Here is a 21,169-nt window from a genome sequence, read left to right as displayed (position 1 = left end):
AAGTACTGAATTAATCTTCTATTAACAAATTCCAGTTTCACAACTCTTAAAATTGTTAACAAATGAGTGCAAACAATTCCCATCAATAAAAATTGAGGGAGCAAGCGATATGGCACTGTTAAGAAATAACAAGTAGTGGAAATAACAATCTTACGTTTTTTGGAGGCAAAACATTTTTTAAAAATTACAAATTGGGTGTTTTTAAAGATTTACTGAATACTTCTACACTAACAAGCTAGTATATATATTTTAGTTTACTAAATGTAGCTAAACTTAATACTATGAATTACAAAATAATTATACTTTTTCCGTTACTAAATTTAGAAATTGTAAAGAATTTTACCATACGCACTTAAATAAAAGGCTAATAATATTTCAGTTATATACAAAGTTATAAAATCAGGTCTAATTGGTTATGATTAGTAACATAAATAGTGATACGTATTTAAACATACAAATAATTTATTGACTTTTGTATACAAAACATCACTGTTATCTCATCTCATTATCTTCTTCACTTTCCTCTGTCAAATGACTTCTGTTCTCTGGAATGTGATAAAGTCCAGCAAAAGCTTCCTGCAACGCTCTCATACAAGCTAATGTCGATTTATAACCACCGGCTTCTTCCTCTACTGTCGTTTCTCTCACATTATTCACGAAACCTTTGCGTTCCAGTTCACTCCAACCTGGGGGTACCGGACCGTTAATAATAATTTCGGGAGCACTGTACAAATACAAAGGTCCTTCCTCTACTTTAGGTAAGAATACACAAGATTGTTGACTCGCATGGCCGAATTTAATACCCGTAGAAAATTGTTTTACTGTTGGAAGTTTTTCAGGCTTCGATTCCTCATTTTCTTTCTGCATAATATTTGCATAAGTCTCTACAATGTTCTTGGCATCTCCTTCCTCCGCCATTAATTGGTCTATCATCTCCTCCTTGTTCTTAATTTTCTTTTTCTTCTCCATTTCTTCTTTAACCAAAAGCTTTTTCCGAAACTCTTCTTGCTGTTTTTCTTCCTCTAATAACACCTGTTATGGAAGAAAAAATATTAAATAAATAAAAGAAATGATGAATGGAGATGAAAGTTCGAATTATTAACCTCGTCAATATAATAAATCTCAAAGCATGCTGGTAACACTTATTACATTTAAGAGCCCTTACTACTCAAGTTCTTCCTTAATGCCGTTACACCACTTATGGAAGGTCGTTCACATTTGTGGTAACAAATCCGATCATTAGGTAGCAGTACGTATGCAAACAGCAGAGCGGTCATTCCGGGTAGTTCGAAAGCGCCCGTAGTTTAGATTCGTAGTGAAAATGGCTTCAATATATATGAATGGTCATATGGCTCCGAAAATAGAGGCTTCATGGGAAGGCTACATTGTACTATTTCCAACATTGTTTACAGTTATAACCAAATAAGTAAATGGTGTACGAAAAAAGGTTTTCCTGTAGCAAAGAAAGGAATCAACGTAGTATTGAATTGCAAAAACAAGGCATCTCTAATGTTGCTGCGACCTCAAATAATGGGCATCGTACGTGTAGGAAGTTTCCTTGAAGTAAGAATCCACCCACTCAAAGACAAAGAGCAAAAACAGTAAAATGTTCCTCCACAATAGAAAATAATCTGATTCCCGAAGCTTTACAATTTGCAAAGAAACACGGTTTGAGGTCACATGCTGAATTTGTTATATATCATAGAGAGAAAGATGAATTTTAGAAAGTTGAAGGAACACTATCTTCGAGAAGACCACTGAAGTTTGTAGCGACCCTGGACAAAGCACCTGGGGGGTTTATCTAACGGGATGCGATTAAAGTTTAAAAATAAATAAATAAATAAATAATAAATAAAATAAAATAAAATAAAAATACAATTTATTGTAAACGTGATCCCGTAGGTCTTCAAATTGATTGAAATCTCTCTCATGGCTTTATAGTTGTTGGTTGGTTACTGATGTACTGGAAAAATTCCTCTACGCACAGTGAACAAAAAGTCTAACGTTAATGCAACAATAAGGTCTATTCTAGTAGAATATTTCGGAGCAACTTTAGTGCCAAGATATTCTATCCTTATATGGCAGCGATACGTCTCGCGTTGTAATTTATTAGTATAAGGTGCTCAGTCATACGACAAAATCAACGGTGGCATACATGAATCGGGTGACATGTGTCATGGGAATTCATTTTACAGGCATTTCTGTGAAATCTCCTAATGGCTCCTCTAAGGTTTCTGTTGCTGAAATGTCAACGGCCGCGCACAAGACGGTCTCGAAAATTTTGCCCAAAAGAATGAAATAGACGTGATCAACGTGTTCTTCAATGTAGTTTCCTTTAGTGGAAACTCACATACAGGGCGACAGCTGACATACAGGCTTCTACATTGGCACACCGCTGGTGGCGTTATGGTTTTTCTTAAGGAGATGCGGGAGACAAGTTTGTGACCATAAATATGAAATGATTTTTTATGTATGTAAAATCTCAAACTACATTAATATGTAATTCAACTCTACCCTAAAAGTTACATATTCACTGTCTTGTACAGTTACTCCCCGATAGACACTGCCTTTACGAAGATATTTATATGTGGAGTAGAGAAAATTGCGGCTTCAATGAAATTTAGACCTACGTTGGATTGTGCTCACTACCAGAAGGGTCATCCCTTCCAAATTGGTCTAAATGGAGTATCAGACAAAGGGCGTCTTGAGAGAAGCCAGCAGTTCCACCAGTGATCAAACTGGCGGTTGATTGAAGTTTAATCGGGACTTTAGCTACGAGGGTATTTGTTCCGGTCAAGATAAAGATAATACCCGATGGAAACTGCACATTGAAAGTGGTCATTGAAACTTTAGAGCAGCGTTTCCCAACCATTTTCAACTTGCGGCACACTATGGGTGTAACTTGAATTCTCGCGGCACACACAGATTTTATTATGTTTAAATATAAAATACCATGCTATTTTTTTCTGTGATTACTGATCTCAAGCTCGATCACTGGTTTTCCACCATGGTACATCATTATGCTTATTTTTCACTCTAATTTAAAAATAGGAAACAATTGCAATGAAATATTAGACTTAGGTTTTTAAAAATACGCTTTCTTTTTCAAAAACTGCACACAAACTTCCACTAACAAGGAAGATCACTAAATAACGAACAAACAAATCTCTTTTACTTTTAAAACACAAATGTAGGTAACTCGTATGCATGTTTGTTTTGTCGAAAGGATTGAATATTTTAAAATTTGAAGTTAAAATAGTTTGTAACAATAAAGAAGCAATAATGGTCATAACGTCATAACAATGATAAATACCTTTTTCAATATTAAAAATGTACAAAAAAAGTAACGCGGTATGAAACTTAAAATATATTGTAGATTTATATTAGAGGTTCATAATAATGTGAAATACAAATATACATTTTTCCCTATGTCCTGAGATTTAATTGCTATATAATTAATAATTTTATTTTGATTTACTCGCGGCACACCAGCGGCCCATTCACGGCACACCGGTTGGGAAACGCTGCTTTAGAGAAACGATAAAGGAATAAATAATAAAATCTAAAATATATAACAAGAAAATGATTGAAAAATAACAGAAACTCATAACAGGAAAAAAATCTAAAACAAAAATTTCTCAGTGCATGTTAACCATTCCAATCGTACGAATGAAGAGAGAATCTAGTCACTAAATATCGCATTATTTCCTAGACCTGATCAAGATCTTTAGGTAGTCTGAGTTTTCTGGACATTCTACAAGAATGTGCGGAATATTCAGTGGAACGATAATTTTCACAATACGGACGGTTAGCGCCATGAATAACTACGGAGATCCGAGCATGGGAAATATTGCTTCAATGCAACATCTGAAAACGCAGCGTTCTTGACTGCTGTGTCAGCACGCTCGTTTACCAAAATGTCCACGTGTGCCGGCACGCAGGAGACAACGACGTCGCAATTTTGTTGTAGCTGATCCTATCTCTCAATAATGTCTTGCACTAAAGGGTATTTAGTGAAAATACTCTGCAGGCTTACAGTAACGCTTTGTGAATCAGTGAAGATAGGCACATGATGTAACAAAAGTTGAAGAACATGGTCAAGGACAAACTTAACTGCTGTTAGTTCAGCAGTAAATACTGAACACAGGCGATGCAGACTAAATTGAGCTATTCTTGTCCGTAACGAAGGCACAGTCAACAGAGTTATATCCTTGTGAGACATTGGTATGCATCACACTAGAATCGGTGTATTGTCCTAGTGACACTCCGAACTCCTGCAGGAATTCCAGTTGCTTGTGTGCTGTTTAGTGTGTGACGCCAAAAGAAAATCGAGTCTGGGTGGAGTAAGCAGCCATGTGAAACAGCACAAACACATAGCAAGCAAAGAGACGGCCACTCAAATTTGTCAGCAGTAAGACTTTCGCACATACGAACACACTATGAGGACGTAGAGGTCGTGCAGTCGTAAATCTGACCACTATGCAATAGGAAGTTGCTAAAATTATCAGATATATAATGCACATGTGCTGTATAATTTCTGAGAAGCTCTCACAACAACAGGCTAACAGTGGTTCATTTCCTTCTGCATAAAAGCTAGGAACAAGACTAGTGCGAAAGACCCCATTAACTAGCAGAATTCCCAGCGTATTCATTCCCGTTCTCCTGCTACTATCAAGTTGTTTCAGCAGGAGAACGAGCAGATGAATACGCAATACTCCCGTAGTCTAATTTGGACCGAATTAGACACGATATAATCATAGTAAACAGTTAAGTTTAACACCCGAGGTCCGGTGGGAATGTACAAGAAGTAAATTCAGAGCTCAGAGACAAGAAAATGAAATTTTTGAGTTTTACGTCCCACAGTTATGCCGGCTAGGCTAAAGGAGACGGTGATGATGAGAGATGAATGAAATGGTGGAATGAAGAAAGTGGGAGGAAACGGGAGAACCCCGAGGAAACCCACGCACACGGTGTTCGTCCATCACAAAGTTCACTTGGCGGGAGCAGAGTATGAACCCGGGGTCCCAAGCACACTCGGGGACAAGAGTACTCATGATTACGAATATGCTGTGTCCACGTTAAGCAGCAATCAAATGTCAAATCCAAAAACTGGGTTGTGTCTGCAAATATCAGACAAGTGCCACCGTGATACAAGTCCGGATCAACAAAGCAAGTTCGTTAGCGACAGAAGTGCACATACTGTGTTTTTTGGCTAGGATAGCGAAAGTCTGTCAAGACGATTTAACGTCAACTAAAACTGTCGAGTAATTCTACGAAAATATCTTGAGCGGCAATAAATAACAAGATTGTCAACGTAAAGCAGATCACATACATGAATCTTGATCTGCGATAGGAACAGTGTGGTGCTGACACTGCTTTGTGGCCACGAAGAGCGAAAGTCGTATAGCAGTTTCAAGATTCTATGGCGCAAAGTTGTGTCATAAGCCTAATCTAAATTTTTAAAAATACAGCAACAAGGTGTTGACGATGGAAGAAAGCTTCTACAATCTGGTTTTCGGGATTAGTAATATTCGAAAATTTGAAATGTTCAAGCATGGAAAAGATAGATGAAGGTATTAACGTGCGATGAAAACATACTCAAATTCACATGCATTAGGTTGCAGAAGTAGTGCTACGAACAGAAAACGACTAAGAAATTAAGGGTTACGGAACAGATGTTACAGAAAATGAAGGAAAGGAAAACATGGAAGGAGGTTAATACAGAAAAAACGTACAGGAAAATAAATTAAACAACGAATTCCAAAGGGAAACAGACAGAGAAAAGGACGAATTTTACAAAGGAAAATGGAAGACCAGAAGAATTAGAAAGAAGTAAGGAAATATGAGGAATTGTACAAGGTGAAATCTATGAAACTTCGAAGGAAACAAAGAGGTATTACGATGACAGTAGAAAATATGAATGAAAATGTGGCCAACGGGTGGAACGAAGTCTTAAGAAGATGAAAAGAAAATACTGAGGACTTATATGAAGATAGGAATAGACCACGTAGCCTAAATGTTGAAGTAAAAAATACAATAAATGACAATTATGAAGGGTTTACCATACTTTAGGATGAATTTGAAAAAAGATATATTGAGATGGGGAACATGAACTGATAATATACCAATCAAATTCATTAAGAAAAAGGGGGGTAAAAGGGCATAAAAGAATCAACCCGACTTTGTAATGAAATATATGAAATGGGAAGGTGACCAAAAGATTTCCTAAAAACCACAACGACATCGCTGGGTAAGAAAGATGTGTGAACTACACATCCATTACTATCACATCAGATGCAGCAAAAATTATGCTTCGAATACTGAACACAAGGCAGGGTTGGCAAAAACCATGGTTTTATTGAAAAAAAAAAAAACAGTTTTTTTTTTGTTTAAACCACATTTTTTCTTTTGTTTAAATAATTTACTCTATGTATTTATATTAGATATGGACAGAAATTAGTTTGTTTCGCCTTGGTGTTATTATGCAACAAGGTTATGCTGGAAGGGGTCACATAAGCTTAAAGCGGAATCCAAACCGCTTCTCGACTTACATCCAAGAGAAATTGTCCTTTTGGACACGAAACCGGGACTAATTGGTCACAAATGCGATTGCCGACTCACTCACGAAGGACTCCTGATAAAAATACGTTGAACTGATTTTTACATAGGCGTACTTGTTAATATAACTGTCAAGAGTCATTTCAAAAGAACAAAAAGACAAACAGTTATAAAAGTAGAATTACATATAAATCGTGAAACTCCCGCCTTAGCCATTGGGAAAATCCTGTTATTACTTTAAATGTATTTGTATGTAAAATTTTAAGGTCAACATATCGTAATCACTACGCTAAAACTGAGGTATTAAATTACAAATTTTGTATGTAAATATCATTCAATAAAATTAAAACAAAGTCATATCCAAGTTGATGTTGGAAGCTACGTAGGCAGTTGTTAAATTTTGCCAATTTTTATCAATATATTTAAGCGACCTTGGCTTCTTTATAAAGCAACAGGCATTCATTCAAGAAGAAATGTATAATTTGGTTTCATTTCGTATGTTTAGACTTAATATTCCTATGAAACACCACGGTTATCACGGAGAACACTTTCGCTTAATGGGACACCTCGAATCGCTACTTGGTTTACACTTGAAAGATGGGTTGTGGTTCGACCCAGGGCCGCCCACAGGGGGATGTATGGCGCAAGCTGCGCCATTGAGAAAAATTTTGGGGGGGGGATTTTACTCTACTTTCGAACTAGCAATTTTACTGTCGGAATAGCATTAAAACACGATTTTGAGAAGCTAATTTTCAAAAATTCTCCGGGGTGAACCCCCGTACCCTCTGCTTCGATACTCGATGAATGAAGTACCGCGCAAGTAGCCGTATGAAAGGAAAGGTTGGTTCGTTTTAAGAGAGAAGGGCCGCCCACAGGAGGGATGAATGGCGCAAGTTGTGCCATCGAGAAAAAAATTGGGGAAGAATTTTACTCTAATGTCGAATAAGTAATTTTGCTGTCGTCAGAATAAAATTGCAACACGATGCGATTTTTTTTTTTTTTTTTAAATCTCGAGAATGAATCCCCCTACCCCCTGCTTAGAAACTCTATGAATGAAGTACCGCGCAAGTTGCTATATGAAAGGATGGGCTGGTCGGTTTATCGCTTTGTGTAGGTAATTTACCCATTTTCTGCTGGGAGCATTTATTTATTTCTTATTTATACCATGTACGACACTTAATAAGTAATGCTGTTCAATTGCTACATGATGTATAATAAATAAATTTTGTATAGTTTTCTGTTTGTGCGATTACATTTTCCAGGGCCTGCGGTAAACTGAAAACCAGCTCAAAAGTGGCATCACTGTGTAAAATAGAGACTTTCCGTGAGAGGCCCCTCCAGTAGTATTCTATATATTCAGCTCCATGTATTGTACAGAGTGAAGCCAGCTAGGCAGTTATTCGTTTTTCGCAGATCCTGGAAAATGTAATCACACATTCACACACATAGAAAACTATAGAAAATATGATCATTCATCATACATCAAGTAGTAACAGAATATTGTTACGTATTATATGTCGTCCATAATAAATAAATAAATGAATAAATAAATAAATATAAACGTAACCGAACAGTAGATCGGTTAAAATAGCCTGGTACTGCGGTTCTCTCATATAATTTTATACTGCGTGAAATGACATCAATAAAACGACCTCAGCACGCACTCTGTATAGTATTTATCTCTATGACTTAAAGTGGAGAGAGAATGTTTCAGCAGACTACTAATAAAAGTAATGCCATTTTTATAATTACTACTGCCCCTACTACTACTACAAGCATTCTATAATACTACTACAGGAAATAAAAACAACAAAAATAACAAGTACTAGTACTATAAAAACTACTGCTACACTGGGCAATTGTTTTTAGAGGACTTGAGTTTTGAGGAGGAAAGAGATTATTAGTTTTGGGGGGGGAGTGCGCCATCAGCTTTGGGGGGATGGGCACCCCTGGTTCGACCAAGAATTGAACACGGGACCCCTTGATTAAAAGGTGAAAAGTAGATAAACGTAATGCGGATGGTTTGATATGTGGAAACGTCACCATTAAGTTCACACGATTTAAAGCATTTTTCGTTTCTTTCTTTTTTTTTTTTTTTTTTTTTTTTGTGTGTGTGTGAGTGTGTTTAAACCACCTTGGATTAAACCAGCCAACCCTGGTGTTAATATACAACAACCGGGTTATGCTGGAAGGGGTTACATAAGATTAAAACGAAATCCAAACCGCTTCTCGGCTTACATCCAAGAGAAATTGTCCTCTATTTGAACTCGAAACCGGGATTAACTGGCGATACGTCTGCCAAATCACGCACAAAGGGCTCCTGATAAAAAAATACGTTGTACTGATCTTTACATACTTGTTAATATAATTGTCAAGAGCCATTTCAGAAGGAAAAAAAAAAAAAAAACAGTTGCACAAATGAAACCATTATTCAGAATTACATATGGACAATTTCAAAATATTGCAGAGTACAGAAGAACTAATTTAGTCCAAGTTAGTTTACTACGACTTTTATTAGTCCAAGTTAAAGAAATGAAACGACTTAAAATTTGCATATCAGGAAGAAAAGTGAATAAAGATACGAATTAATTTAAGTCCACTTTGGTTCTGACCCATTTATACATAAATAGATACCAAAGATATTTCTGATTTCAATAAATGCCTCTCGTGGGGTTTGTATGACCCCCCCCCCCAAAAAAAAAGTACAGCACTTCGATGTATTTTACCAATAGTAAACATTATTAAAACGAAACAATATTTAGAATTTTTCTTTGATTGCACTTGCATAACAATAATAACAAACTATAAAGAAATCACAAAAGAAACATTCATAAACTTATAAAAAGAACAAAAGTTGCTTTTGTAGCATAATCTCTTTGAGTACTGAATGAGGAATTTAGGTCTGAATACAATACGAATAATATATGGGAGTGAAACGTGATAACCCACAAATGTATGTTTATCAAGATTTTACGAACACTTACACTTTTACGAACATTTTTGTTTTTTTGGTTTAAACCAGTTTTTTTTTTAAACCATTTGGTTTAAACCAGCCAACCCTGACACAAGGCAATACAAAAAAAACGAAATGAGGAAACAGAGAAAGTTGTTCCTGTTTAGGGCGAATAATGGTAAAGTGCTGCTTTTGGCTTATTAAGCATAATTGGAGAAAAGTTTGAATAAAAAGGGAAGGAGGTGAATATTCTGTTTATTGATCTAAACACACCTTTAAACACAAAATCTTTTGACCTGGTGAACTGGGGTACGTTGATGGGAGTTCTAAAGGAGGTGAGGTTCGAATGGAACGATCGAAGACTCATAAGACACTTATATATGAATCAACAAGTAAGTGTTGAATAAGAAATGAAATGAGAAAAGAAAAGTGAAATTAGAAGGGACGTTATTTAATACGTACGAGGGGATGCTGAAAAATTTGTAGCCCAACCCAGAAGCAGTGCAGGTATGTTGAAATTATACAGTTTTAAAGAACATATATGTATGCACTAATACAAATTTTCATATTAATAACAAAATCCTTATTGTGTTTTTCAGCCCCCTGAAGTGATAATGTGTGAACAACCAGCGAACTTCACGAACATCGAGACCAGAACTGTCATCAAATTTTTGTTCCACCAAGGAAAGTCACTGAAGTAAATTCATGAGGAAATCAGTGAAACACTATGGGACTCTTCTCCGTCATATGCAATGGTGAAGGAGTGAGTGGCACGATTTAAACGTGGTGATTTCTCAACAGATGATGCTCCACGTGCAGGAAGACCAAAAACAGTGACTGTTCCCGAAATCGTGGATGAAATTTATGAAATTATTCTTGAAAACCGCAGAAGCTCAGCAAAACGTTTGGTAGAGATTGTGAGCTTTCTCAGGAATGTGTCGGTATCACAATTCATAACGACTTAAACATATGCAAATTCTCGACAAAATGGGTTCCCAAAACTCTGTTAGCAGATCAAAAGCGTAAAAGAGTGAGGGCATTAAAGGAAGTCATCTTCCATACTGACCACAATGCCGACCAGTTTCTGTCAAGAGTAGTAACCATGGACAAAACATGGTTGTACAACTACGATCCTGAAACGAAACAACAGTCATTGGAATGATGGCACTCAGGTTCTCCTTCCCCCAAAAGTTCAAGAGACGGAAGTCGGCTGGGAAAGCGTTTGCAATATTCTTCTAAGATAAGGATGGAGTCGCACTCATAAGCTACCGGCCCACGGGTCAGAGTATTACTAATCACAAAACTGAAGGACAAACTAAAAGTACGACGCCGCGGAAAATTGAAAAGAAAAAAGAAATTTTGTTTCTTCAAAACAATGCTCCCGTCTATCGAGCACTGCAAACGTAACTGACATTGCACGATCTAGAGTTTCAATGTCTAGATCGTCCTCTTTACTCCTCAGATCTATCTCTATCAGGGTATTACTTATTCTCTAAACTCAAACAACAGTTAAAAGGACGTCATTTTCGATATGATAAGGAGATGATTAGTGCTACAAAAGAATGGTACGAGAAACAGACTTCAGATTTTTTTATGTACTAGTCTGTAAAAATTCAAGCACGGTGCAACGAAAAAGATTGGACTTCGAGGAGAGTATGTGGAATAACTGTAAAATTTTATCATTCCACGTATACTGCTTCTGGATTGGGCTACGAACTTTCCAGCAGCCCCTCGTCTCTAGAAGAGATAGTGAAGAAGCCTGCATAATGAAGATGGTATTTTGGTAAGGCAAAGGTTTAAGTCAGGGATGCAAATAAGCAACTAAATTTTACTAGCCCAACAAAAAAGCTACTGGCCCACATCTCACAATAGAAATCACTTACTTACCTTCGGTACGATTTTAAATACTCGCCCGCATCGATGAATTACTCGCCCGGCGAGTGGTTATTTGCATCCCTGGTTTAAGGGTATACGGTTTGGCATTTGGTGAGAAATCTGAACATAAAATTATTACGATGTTAGAAAAGTTAAGGAAAAGCTATGAAGAGTATGGAATGAAAATAAACGTTTAAAAGACAAAAGCGTTGGTGAAGGTAACGAAGTAGTCGGTATGAAATGTAGAAGTTGGAAGGGAGGAAGTAGACAGTATTACTAATGAAGATATGAAGTGTGAACGTAAAATAAAAGCAAGAACAGGAATAGTGAAAGAAACATTTAAGAAGGAAAGTCTAACTTACGGGTTCTTACAGGAAGAGGTAGGAAAAATACTTACTTCTAAATGTTTCGTGTGGAGTATTGTACTTTATGAAACAGCAAAAATGACGAAAAAAAGACTGCAGGGTTTAGAGATGTGGGTGCGGAGAGAGAACAAATTTAGACTATTTAAAACGAGGAAGAGAAACTGGTTGTAACATTGACTGGAAAAAAAATTATACCATGAGGAGCGTTTGAAAGAGGTTCGGGTAGGCAGATCATGTAGTCAGAATGGAAGAAAGTAGAAACGCTTTCAAAGTCTTGACTGGAAGACCAATCGGAAAACGACCATTAGGAAGATCTAGGCGCAGATGGGAGGACAATATTAAGATGGATCTCGCAGAAATAGGAATACAAAGTAGAAACTGGATCCAGTTGGCTAAGGACAGAAGTCAGTGAAGAGCTTTTGTAAACGCGGCATTGATTCTCTGGGTTCCATAGACCATAGAATTAGTTAGTTAAGGACCACAAAGAGCACTTGGTTCCCGAGTAACAGAGTTCACTTATGAACGTGGAAGTCTCTCGACAATAATAGGCAAACCGAACCGACTACATTACGCATACCAGACACTCAGCACCCACCAAAAACGTATACAGGATATAAATGCGACATTGACCAATTTATTTAAAATCAAAGAGAAAAGCAGTAAAATACAACGAAGAAAATAAGAAGGAAATGGAATATGAAAAAATTGGAAATTACAGAAAACAGACAGTTTGAAAAGAGAGATAATATTGTAAAATAATACAAAAATAAACAGCAACAGGTTAGAATATTACACAAGAATTAAAAGAAGCAGCAGACAAAACCTTCGGACAGAATCCAGAGGAAGAAATTAGAAACTGGTTTGATCAAGAATGTAAGAACATAATAATAATAATAAAGAAAATGGTCAAAGAAAGATGCTGCAGAGGGAAACAACAACTAATTATGAAAAGTATAAGGAGTTACATAAGAACAGAAACAACGAAACATGCAGGAGAAGGCAAGAAATAGAACACTACAGTTTTACGATGAAGCTATAAAAAGCAATACAAAATTAATAATGAAAACCTACCAAAAAACACAGGACATAAAAATCAAGAAGGTAGGATTAATGGAAAATGTGAGGAAAATGATACAAAAATGGAGAGAATATCTTCTAATACAATATGACAGACAGATACTCATAAAAAGGAAAGAAATGAACAAGGGACAAATAATCCTCACAGTGAAGAAAACGAGGATAATTCAACAAAGGAAGAAGAGGAAAAACTATGAGAAAAGCACGGAACAATAGATCAGCAAAAGAAGACGAAATAGTAACAGAATGAGAAAACTGGGAAATCCAAACGATAGAAGAAATTTGCTGATTAATAGAACAGACATAGAAAGAAGATAGAATACCCGAAAAATAGAAGGCACGAATAGGGCAAGGAGAGAAAACTGAATTTTCTAACTATAGAGGAACCATGTTACTAAATACAATACATAAAATATTAACAGAAATGATCGCCAGAATAATAAGAAAAAATACACGGTGTTTTCGAAGATCATTTACGAAGCTTGGGAAGCGAATCTAGTCATACAAACAAGAAAAAAAAAGTACCAGTACATATTTCCTCAGAATAGCTGAATCTCGGAATTACAGGCTGATGAAATCGAGGAAAAATGAACTTTAGAACTAAGTATCTCCAAAATAATTAGTCATTGAGCTGAAGAGACTAATTGACCAACTGACTAATTGACTAATTGTCTTAGATTTTAATATGTTCTACCCAAAAATACGTAATTCATAATCTTTAGGTGGCGGTGCAAGGGATTCACCCACAGAAAGTAAGGGTTTCTCGGATATTCCGTTAGGAAATTTGGGTGTAATTCATGACATGTAAAACGACGGTCCAATATATATATATATATATATATATATATATATATATATATATATATATATATATATATATATACATATATATATATATATATATATAAAACAATGTTCACTACCACAAAATCACTTAGCCTGGGATCGAAAGTGGGAACCCTAGGTGAACGTTCTATCACTGAGTCAACCATGCACCCCTTCCTCCCCACCTCTGCTGTAGTGGACAAAAGATGGTTAACAATGCATGAGAGGCGATGGCACATGAAAGCAATAATGTGGTTATGTAATAAACAATTGAACAAGGCTGTGCTAGAAAGATAAACATCTCAAACTGCGTATGTAAATAAACCTACGAGATGTATAATAACAAAGACGACAATACTACAGAAGTGCTGTGAGAGGCTGACCAAAGAAATCTATTTAAATATACAACGATCAGACATGTAAAATGAGTCCCCCTGTATCATCATCCAATACATTGGGACTTTTCTCTGCATCAGTTCCTACATAATATTGTGAAGTTGGTTTCTGTGCGACAGAGGAACGCGTCAGAGACGGTGCTGAAACTTTCCGCCATTGGCCCCATTACAGAGTTAGCATCCATAGCATCGTGTTGCTGAATACAGTCATATACGCCTGGCATTTCTTTAGATCATCATGCTGCAGCTGCAGTAATACAGGCAACGAGGTCTTCGCGTGTTGCGATAGGTATTTCGTACACTAGTTTCATCTTATCTCATAGAAAGAAATCCAACACAGTTATGTCAGGCGAATGTGATAACGAAGGCGAAGGCTCAGGACGGCCACTCCAACGCACTGCGAATATTTCATTTACGAAGTTTCCAACATCCGTATCAAAATGTGCAAGTGCGCTGTTGTGTTGCAACTATATTTGATGCTTAACTGCTAATTGGCACATTCTCCAGAAGTTCCGGCAAGATATCACGTAGAAAAGTACGGCAGCCACAAAGACGAATTAGATTAATAAATAAGAACCAATAGGATGGCCCTGCACTACCACACCGGACATTTAATATAAACATGTGTTGTTGGTGGTGGAAAAGAATAACATGTGGATTCGCAGAACCAAAGTTGGAAAGGCAGGTATAGTAAGCAATTTGCTGGAGAAACCATTGGCAAAATGCCTGATTGGCGGAGAAAGTTTTATTGCATCGTACATAAATTGAATGAGTGCATCTCTTCCTCATTGAGGACGCGCTACACATTGACATAGTGAGCGTTGAGCGCTCGGCCAATAGCATGTGGTGGTGTTACCAGGACGTGCCGCTATCGAACAAATACTTCTTCAGACTGATCCGTATAGACTACACGAGGTCAACCACGTTCTTGTCAAGGTGGCAAAACAGATCTCGTCTCTCAAAAGCAAACATAAAATTGTTATATTATATATATATATAAAGTGACGCTAACTTCCGATTCGGGAACCGTTCACTATATTGGTGACCAGCTTCCCGGCTATTACTTCTTGCCTCTCCAAAATAAAGTGTATGTCTGCCAGCTCAGAAGTGGAGTAGTCTGCCATCCTTACTACTGTAAATATACGTATTTTACTGCAGAAGATCAAGAGGTATGCAACACCATCACAATTAAACAGGGAATTACTGTCGTTTTACTTTTCTCACAAACTGAATAATAATAATAATAATAATAATAATAATAATAATAATAATAATAATAATAATAATAATAATAAAAAGAAAAAAGTGGCGACTACAACACGTTAATGTCCTTCTACACTATTAAGCCATACTACTGCAAGAAACCTGCGGAGAAGATACGAAGTTCGGATGGAAAGCTCCAGTGGAACCAACATGTGTTTTGTTACTACTAGTGACTACTACTAACACTGAAAACAGACTTTAGTGAATGGCCTATGCACCTTCTGTACTTCATTGTCATATATACAGCAGAAAAACAAACACTATTCTCATTCCTTCCTCTATTCTTTATGGAGTTACCTACAATTGCAAAAGTACACGACGGATATAAGCAACATCTTCCACACTAGTTCACGTTACTAAATTCATAACACTAGTGCTTTCGTTGTCCTGCACGTTTGATTTAACCCGATGCAAACGGCTATCCTACGTCCGTGTCCCCATACTACATATTATTATTCATTGGAGATTTCTAGGCGGGTTGTGGTGTACACAACCGTGTCCACGGGTTTTCTCAGGGTTCTCCCACTTTCTAGCACATTCTCGATCCGCCAACTCTTTTAATTATTCTTTAATCATCCATCTCCTTTAGCCTGAGGGGCACCACTGTGAAACGTTAATTAAAAGAAAGGTGGGTAAGTAGCTTCACAATACATTAGAAATTATATTTCTGGGAATTCAACATCTGTGGCCTTTTAAGCTCGTCATGTACGAGAGATGAAATCCGAGGAAGTAAGGCATCGCTCTGAGATCTTTAGGTTCCTGAGATTGCCTCGTGTGAATGACAAAATCCCGGAGAAAACTCACTCAGGATAGTTGGGCTGAAGACGCTTTTACACATTTTGACCGAGTATCCCGATCAGGAATCGCACCGGGACCACTCGCACCAAAAACTTCACAACTCTAATCAATGACGTAACAAGAGAGAATCCGCGCCTGTGGCGCGGAAGATTCGGATGCGATTCCCGACGGAAGCTCATGTGGTTCGGATTCCACGTTAAGCTCTAGGTCCACGTTTTATATAGCCATGCTGCTAAGAGGAACGCTAAACTCAAACCAAATGAGAGAGAATCCGGCCCTTAATCTATCTTCACAGTGGTACGGAGGATGGATAGATTTTACACGTTTTATTTTATCTTTGCATATTTGAACAATCCATGTTGTGTTCCTCTGTGAGTCGGCTGTACTCCACTTCTGTAGTATTATTGTCTTTGCTATTATCTACCTCAAAGGTTCATTTACCCACGTTTTTCGAAATACTTATCTCCTTTACACAAACCTGTATATTTTTTTGTTATTAACCAGTTTTGTTGCTTTCATGTGTCATTAGCTTTACTCCTTTTTTCTGCTACTGTGGGTGCGGAAGGAAGAGGTACATGGTGACTTAGTGATAGAGCGTTCACCTCTATTTCAAGAAGTCTGTCCTATATTCGATCCCAGGCAAAGGGAGTTAATGGTAGAGAACATCGTGTCCAATTTTTATTTTTCATTTTCTCCCATATCCTTATTGCACCAGTTCTTCCAAATCATTAAATATCTTAACCGGCCACAAGACATGATCGTAGGTCATTACACTGAAGATTTTGTTATGCTTTTATTTTACCCATTACAGTCATTTCCTGTTGTAATTTTGCAACCACACACAACACACCAAAAATCTATAAAAAAAAAAAAAAAAAAAAAAGTCAAAAAGTTCAAATACGAGCATTTAGGACTACCAATCACAGACAGAAATTTCATAATGGATATCATTAAAGGAAGAATACAACAAAGCATGCAATGCAAACACGCAATTTCTGAAAACAAAAGAAGACCGATAAAAATGAAAAATCTACAAAACAGTAATAGGCCAGTGGTAGCATATGACTCAGAAGTGCGGCCAGTGATAAAATAAAATCAAGTACATTTAATAATTTTCGAAAGAAGAAGAATAATTTAAAAAATCTATGGAGCAGTTAAAGAAAAAGAAACATGGAGAATTGGAAATGGTAAATAAATTTATGATATAATTCAAAGTTGGAACATACTTAGATGTATAAAATTTAAGTGAATAAAATAGCTACAAGAAGTATTAAGGATGGGGAATATCTACTACCACGGAAAATAACGAAGGAAAGACTTCATTCCAACAGAAGAAAAAAAAAGCAAAATAAATGCATAGATGGTGTTATAAGCGACAATACTGGAAGTCCAAGGATATATGGAGAAATTCAGGAAGATAACAGACTGAAGACAAGCACTGGAAGAAGCCAAAGTCACCCGGAGCCAGATGGTAAGATAAGGTAAGCATATAATATAAATTACAGATATCAATAGTAACGAAAAGTATATTTAATGTAACTTCCTACAATTTCAAAATGAATAATAAAGAGTGTAAATTTCGATGCGAACAAAATAGTGCAGAAGCAATATTAGCAATAGGATTTTACAACTATAGCTCAGAGCAAGGTATGAAATCTTTGAATTGATGAGGGTCGTCATTATTCTCTCCCCTCTAAGCCACTTGTTCTCCTTGTTCCACGGTGTTGTCGGATACATATTTATCCCTGCAAATGAGCACGACACATCTTTTGTAAAGAGCTGGACTGACACTTGTAAGCACAAATAATAGTGGGAAGATAAAGTAGAAGCAGTCTTGAACCAACTATGGTGTGTCATTTTTGAGGGATGTTGTTACATAGGAATCAGCAGCAGCTGACAGGATGAACTTTGCATTAAAAGAATGTTAAAATTTTATGATTTAACCGTAGGCAGGCCTAATATAATGTCTTTACATTTTAATACGATAGCAATTTTACAAAATAGTTTGATTTTAGTACTTTAGAAACAGACTCGACACTGGAGATTCACATTCGATTCAGCACACTCATATAGTTCTGATTCCTAGGTAAAGCTGCAGATCCACGTCTCATTAGCCTCGGTGCTGTTAAGAAACATTAAACTGGAAACAAACGACGAACCAAAAAAGAATTTAAGAGCTCTACTTCTCCAAGATAGGATTACCGATAATAATTAACGTAAACTTGAAATTAATAACAATAATAAAATATTAATTTCAACATTTTCAAAAATGTTCAAAAACTAAGAAATAAATACCGTAATTAATGTAGGAAAACACATTGCTATTTTGCGAAAGTAAAACAATTTGAAATAATAATAATAATAATGGTTACTTTTTCATTCCTAGCTTAGGTTGGAGGGAAATTTCTGTGCTGTTTCTAAGCCATACTTTGCACTAAAGAACCAAAAATATATTCAAGTACTCTCAAATACGATTTTGAAACACGTTTTCACAAATAGTGTCAAAGTTAGTCCCAAACAATTTCACTCACGCTTTTTTTTTTTTTTTTTTTTTTTTTTTTTTTACACATTCGTTGCAAGATTCACTACGTATACTTAAAGAGACTAAAAAGACACGCACATCAATTACTTTTTTTATTAACATTTTTTTATTATTTTTTGTTTATAACACAAGAAATATTTTATTATAATAAAAGATTAAGAAAATGGTTAATACTATAAATTTGAATTAAACTGCAAATTATAGTGATATTTGATTGTTCCGTTTTTAAATATAAAATTATGTATAACAATGAAACAATAATAAATTCCGGTTTATTTCAAGTAAAAAAAAAAAAAAAAAAAATCTCCCATTTTAAAAGAAGGCAAGGAACTTAAAATGTAACCTCGCTGAATTGCTAAACTACTGCGCTGAAATAAAAATTGTGCACTTCTCGGATCCCCCGTCTTGAGATTTAATTTCGGCTCAATTTTCTTTAGGAATTCCCTAGATTCTTGGCTAAAAACTCCCATAGATTCTGTAGCAAAGGCGATGAACACGAAATATTCTTTTAGTTTGGAATATTTCGTGTAGAACTACTACAAATATCCCTGAGCAGACAAACCGGTCAGAAAAGTTATTGATAGAACACGGTCTCTTTGCAACCACGTGTTTTCTTCTGCTGAAGAAGAACGGACCAAGCGTGCTAGTTTATACCTTGCTCTGGCATATAGCAAGAATGTATGTGATCAACGACAAAAATAATTGTATCATATCATTCTACTTACAGGCTTCTGTAATTTCTAAATCTTTAAATTTCCAGAGCTTTTGACTCTCCCCCTGGAGTCTTGGTCACAGAGATTAAAAACAGGAAGAAAAGGATCAAAAACATTAAGGAATGATATTTCTGTTCTTTTTCTTCCTATCTTTAACCTCCGTGAACAAGACTCCAGGGGAGAGTCGAAAGCTTTGGAAATTTAAATATTCAGAAATTACAGAAACCTATAAGTAGAATGATAGTTACAATTCCTGAGAATGGTTTTGCAATGTCTAATTGTATAATAGTTTTAAATGTGCAACATCACAAAGATTGAATTTTATTTAAATAATAACTGCGAACTGAATGTTACGTTTCAAAGAGATTTCATCAACATCTAACAAATTTTGATCAATGATAAAATGGAATTCAAGATATCCTCAAACTTCCCAGAACAATTCCATAAAAATGTCGTTTAAAAAAATGCCTGAATATCGGCGAAACAGTCTATAAAGCTGAAATACCTTCACCGTAACACAACATTCATCGTCAAATACTTAAATAACAATACAGAAGATTTACTTAAATAGCCCGCTCACATCCATTATTAATACAGATGAAATTTTCAATCAAATACACTTCTCCAATTGAGCTTAACTTCAGCTAAATTAGTTGTCACGAATATCTGTGGAAAGCAAAGTGATGATATAAAATTTAGGTTCACTGAAGTTCAATTTCAGTAATGTTGGCATTCTACACTTGTTTAATTATTGAATAAGCTCAATTCATATTAATTATTTTCCATTGACATTACAGCATATTCAATATCTGTCAGTATTTCGAAACAATAACTCAGTAAATAGAAAAAGTAACTAAAACGCAGACGTGAAACGTTATTAAAGGTAGAGAAAAAGCCGATGTTTAATAAACGCTACAAAATAAACTCTTCAATATTTTTTTAATTAAACTTTATAAAATAAATATTAATTTTCTAAACATTTAAAATCAATCAGAACAAGACAAAGCAAAACACAAGACAGTAAAATGTAAATTTACGAGCACACAATGACTGGAAAGGGTAAGGATGAGGAGAAAATACGCAATGAAGATCATTGTTACACACCTCCAGTTCCATTTCCTCCCGACTTAATTTCGCCTTATTTCTCAAAATTATCTCCCTGTTTTCTCTTTTGTATTGGTCAATTCTCTTATTCGTATTAATAATATCGATATTGTAGGTTAAATTAAATATTATTGTCTCCACTTCTTCCAAATAGTCATTATATTCCTTCAAAGTAGAAAAATCTTCTTCCTTCTTATTGAAATCCCTTAAGATTCTTTTCCGTATATCCACTTCTTTCTCAACAGTGGGATCTTCGAACATCTTTTCTCGAAAATTATTTCTTCGAAGTGGCACATTGCACTCAGGGCACGCACCTGAACCTGGAATAAACCATACTGGAAATAAGAATATTTTCCAGACACAAAAGATCAAATATGAGAAGTGACAATTAAGTAGTAGCAACATTAGTATATAAATTAGTTACGATGCTTGGACAATCATATAAAATACTGCCATTCACCTTTCTTTCAAAAGTCGCATTGTTAAAACCGTACATAGGACATTTTAATATTTCGGTTCCAAATCCAGATCTGAAAAAGGCAAAAGACACTTATTTGTTTGTTTCAACTCCATTTATGTGCCATTTCAGAAAGATGGCCAGAGGATTTTAAACATATTGTACATTTACACCTATTCAACATAATTGCCTCTCATATTCTGCACGTCTCCAAATATGTGGGATCCATCTGATACGGTCACCA

The 21,169-nt window shown here is 35.8% G+C and overlaps 1 protein-coding gene and 1 long non-coding RNA gene across 3 annotated transcripts in view; one reads left to right on the top strand and one right to left on the bottom strand.

Annotated features, from left to right (window-relative positions):
• The window catches only part of LOC145679811 (uncharacterized), a 180,888-nt gene that overhangs the window by 36,440 nt on the left and 123,279 nt on the right, over positions 1-21,169 (top strand). The window lies entirely within an intron of this gene.
• The window catches only part of Mat1 (CDK-activating kinase assembly factor), a 59,574-nt gene continuing 38,849 nt past the window's right edge, over positions 445-21,169 (bottom strand). For both annotated transcript variants that reach the window (XM_081748664.1, XM_081748663.1), the window contains exons 4-5: positions 20,469-20,788; positions 445-1,032 (exon numbers count right to left, since the gene is read on the bottom strand). In XM_081748664.1, the coding sequence (XP_081604790.1) occupies positions 493-1,032; positions 20,469-20,788 (860 nt within the window). In that variant the 3' untranslated portion in view covers positions 445-492. The remainder of the gene's footprint in view (positions 1,033-20,468; positions 20,789-21,169) is intronic.

This window comes from Thermobia domestica, chromosome 2 (genome assembly GCF_964235325.1).
Source record: "Thermobia domestica chromosome 2, izTheDome1.hap1.1, whole genome shotgun sequence".
NCBI lineage: Eukaryota > Metazoa > Arthropoda > Insecta > Zygentoma > Lepismatidae > Thermobia > Thermobia domestica.
The sequence above is the reverse complement of the archived record's forward strand: the minus strand, read 5'-3'. Positions and strand labels throughout refer to the sequence as shown.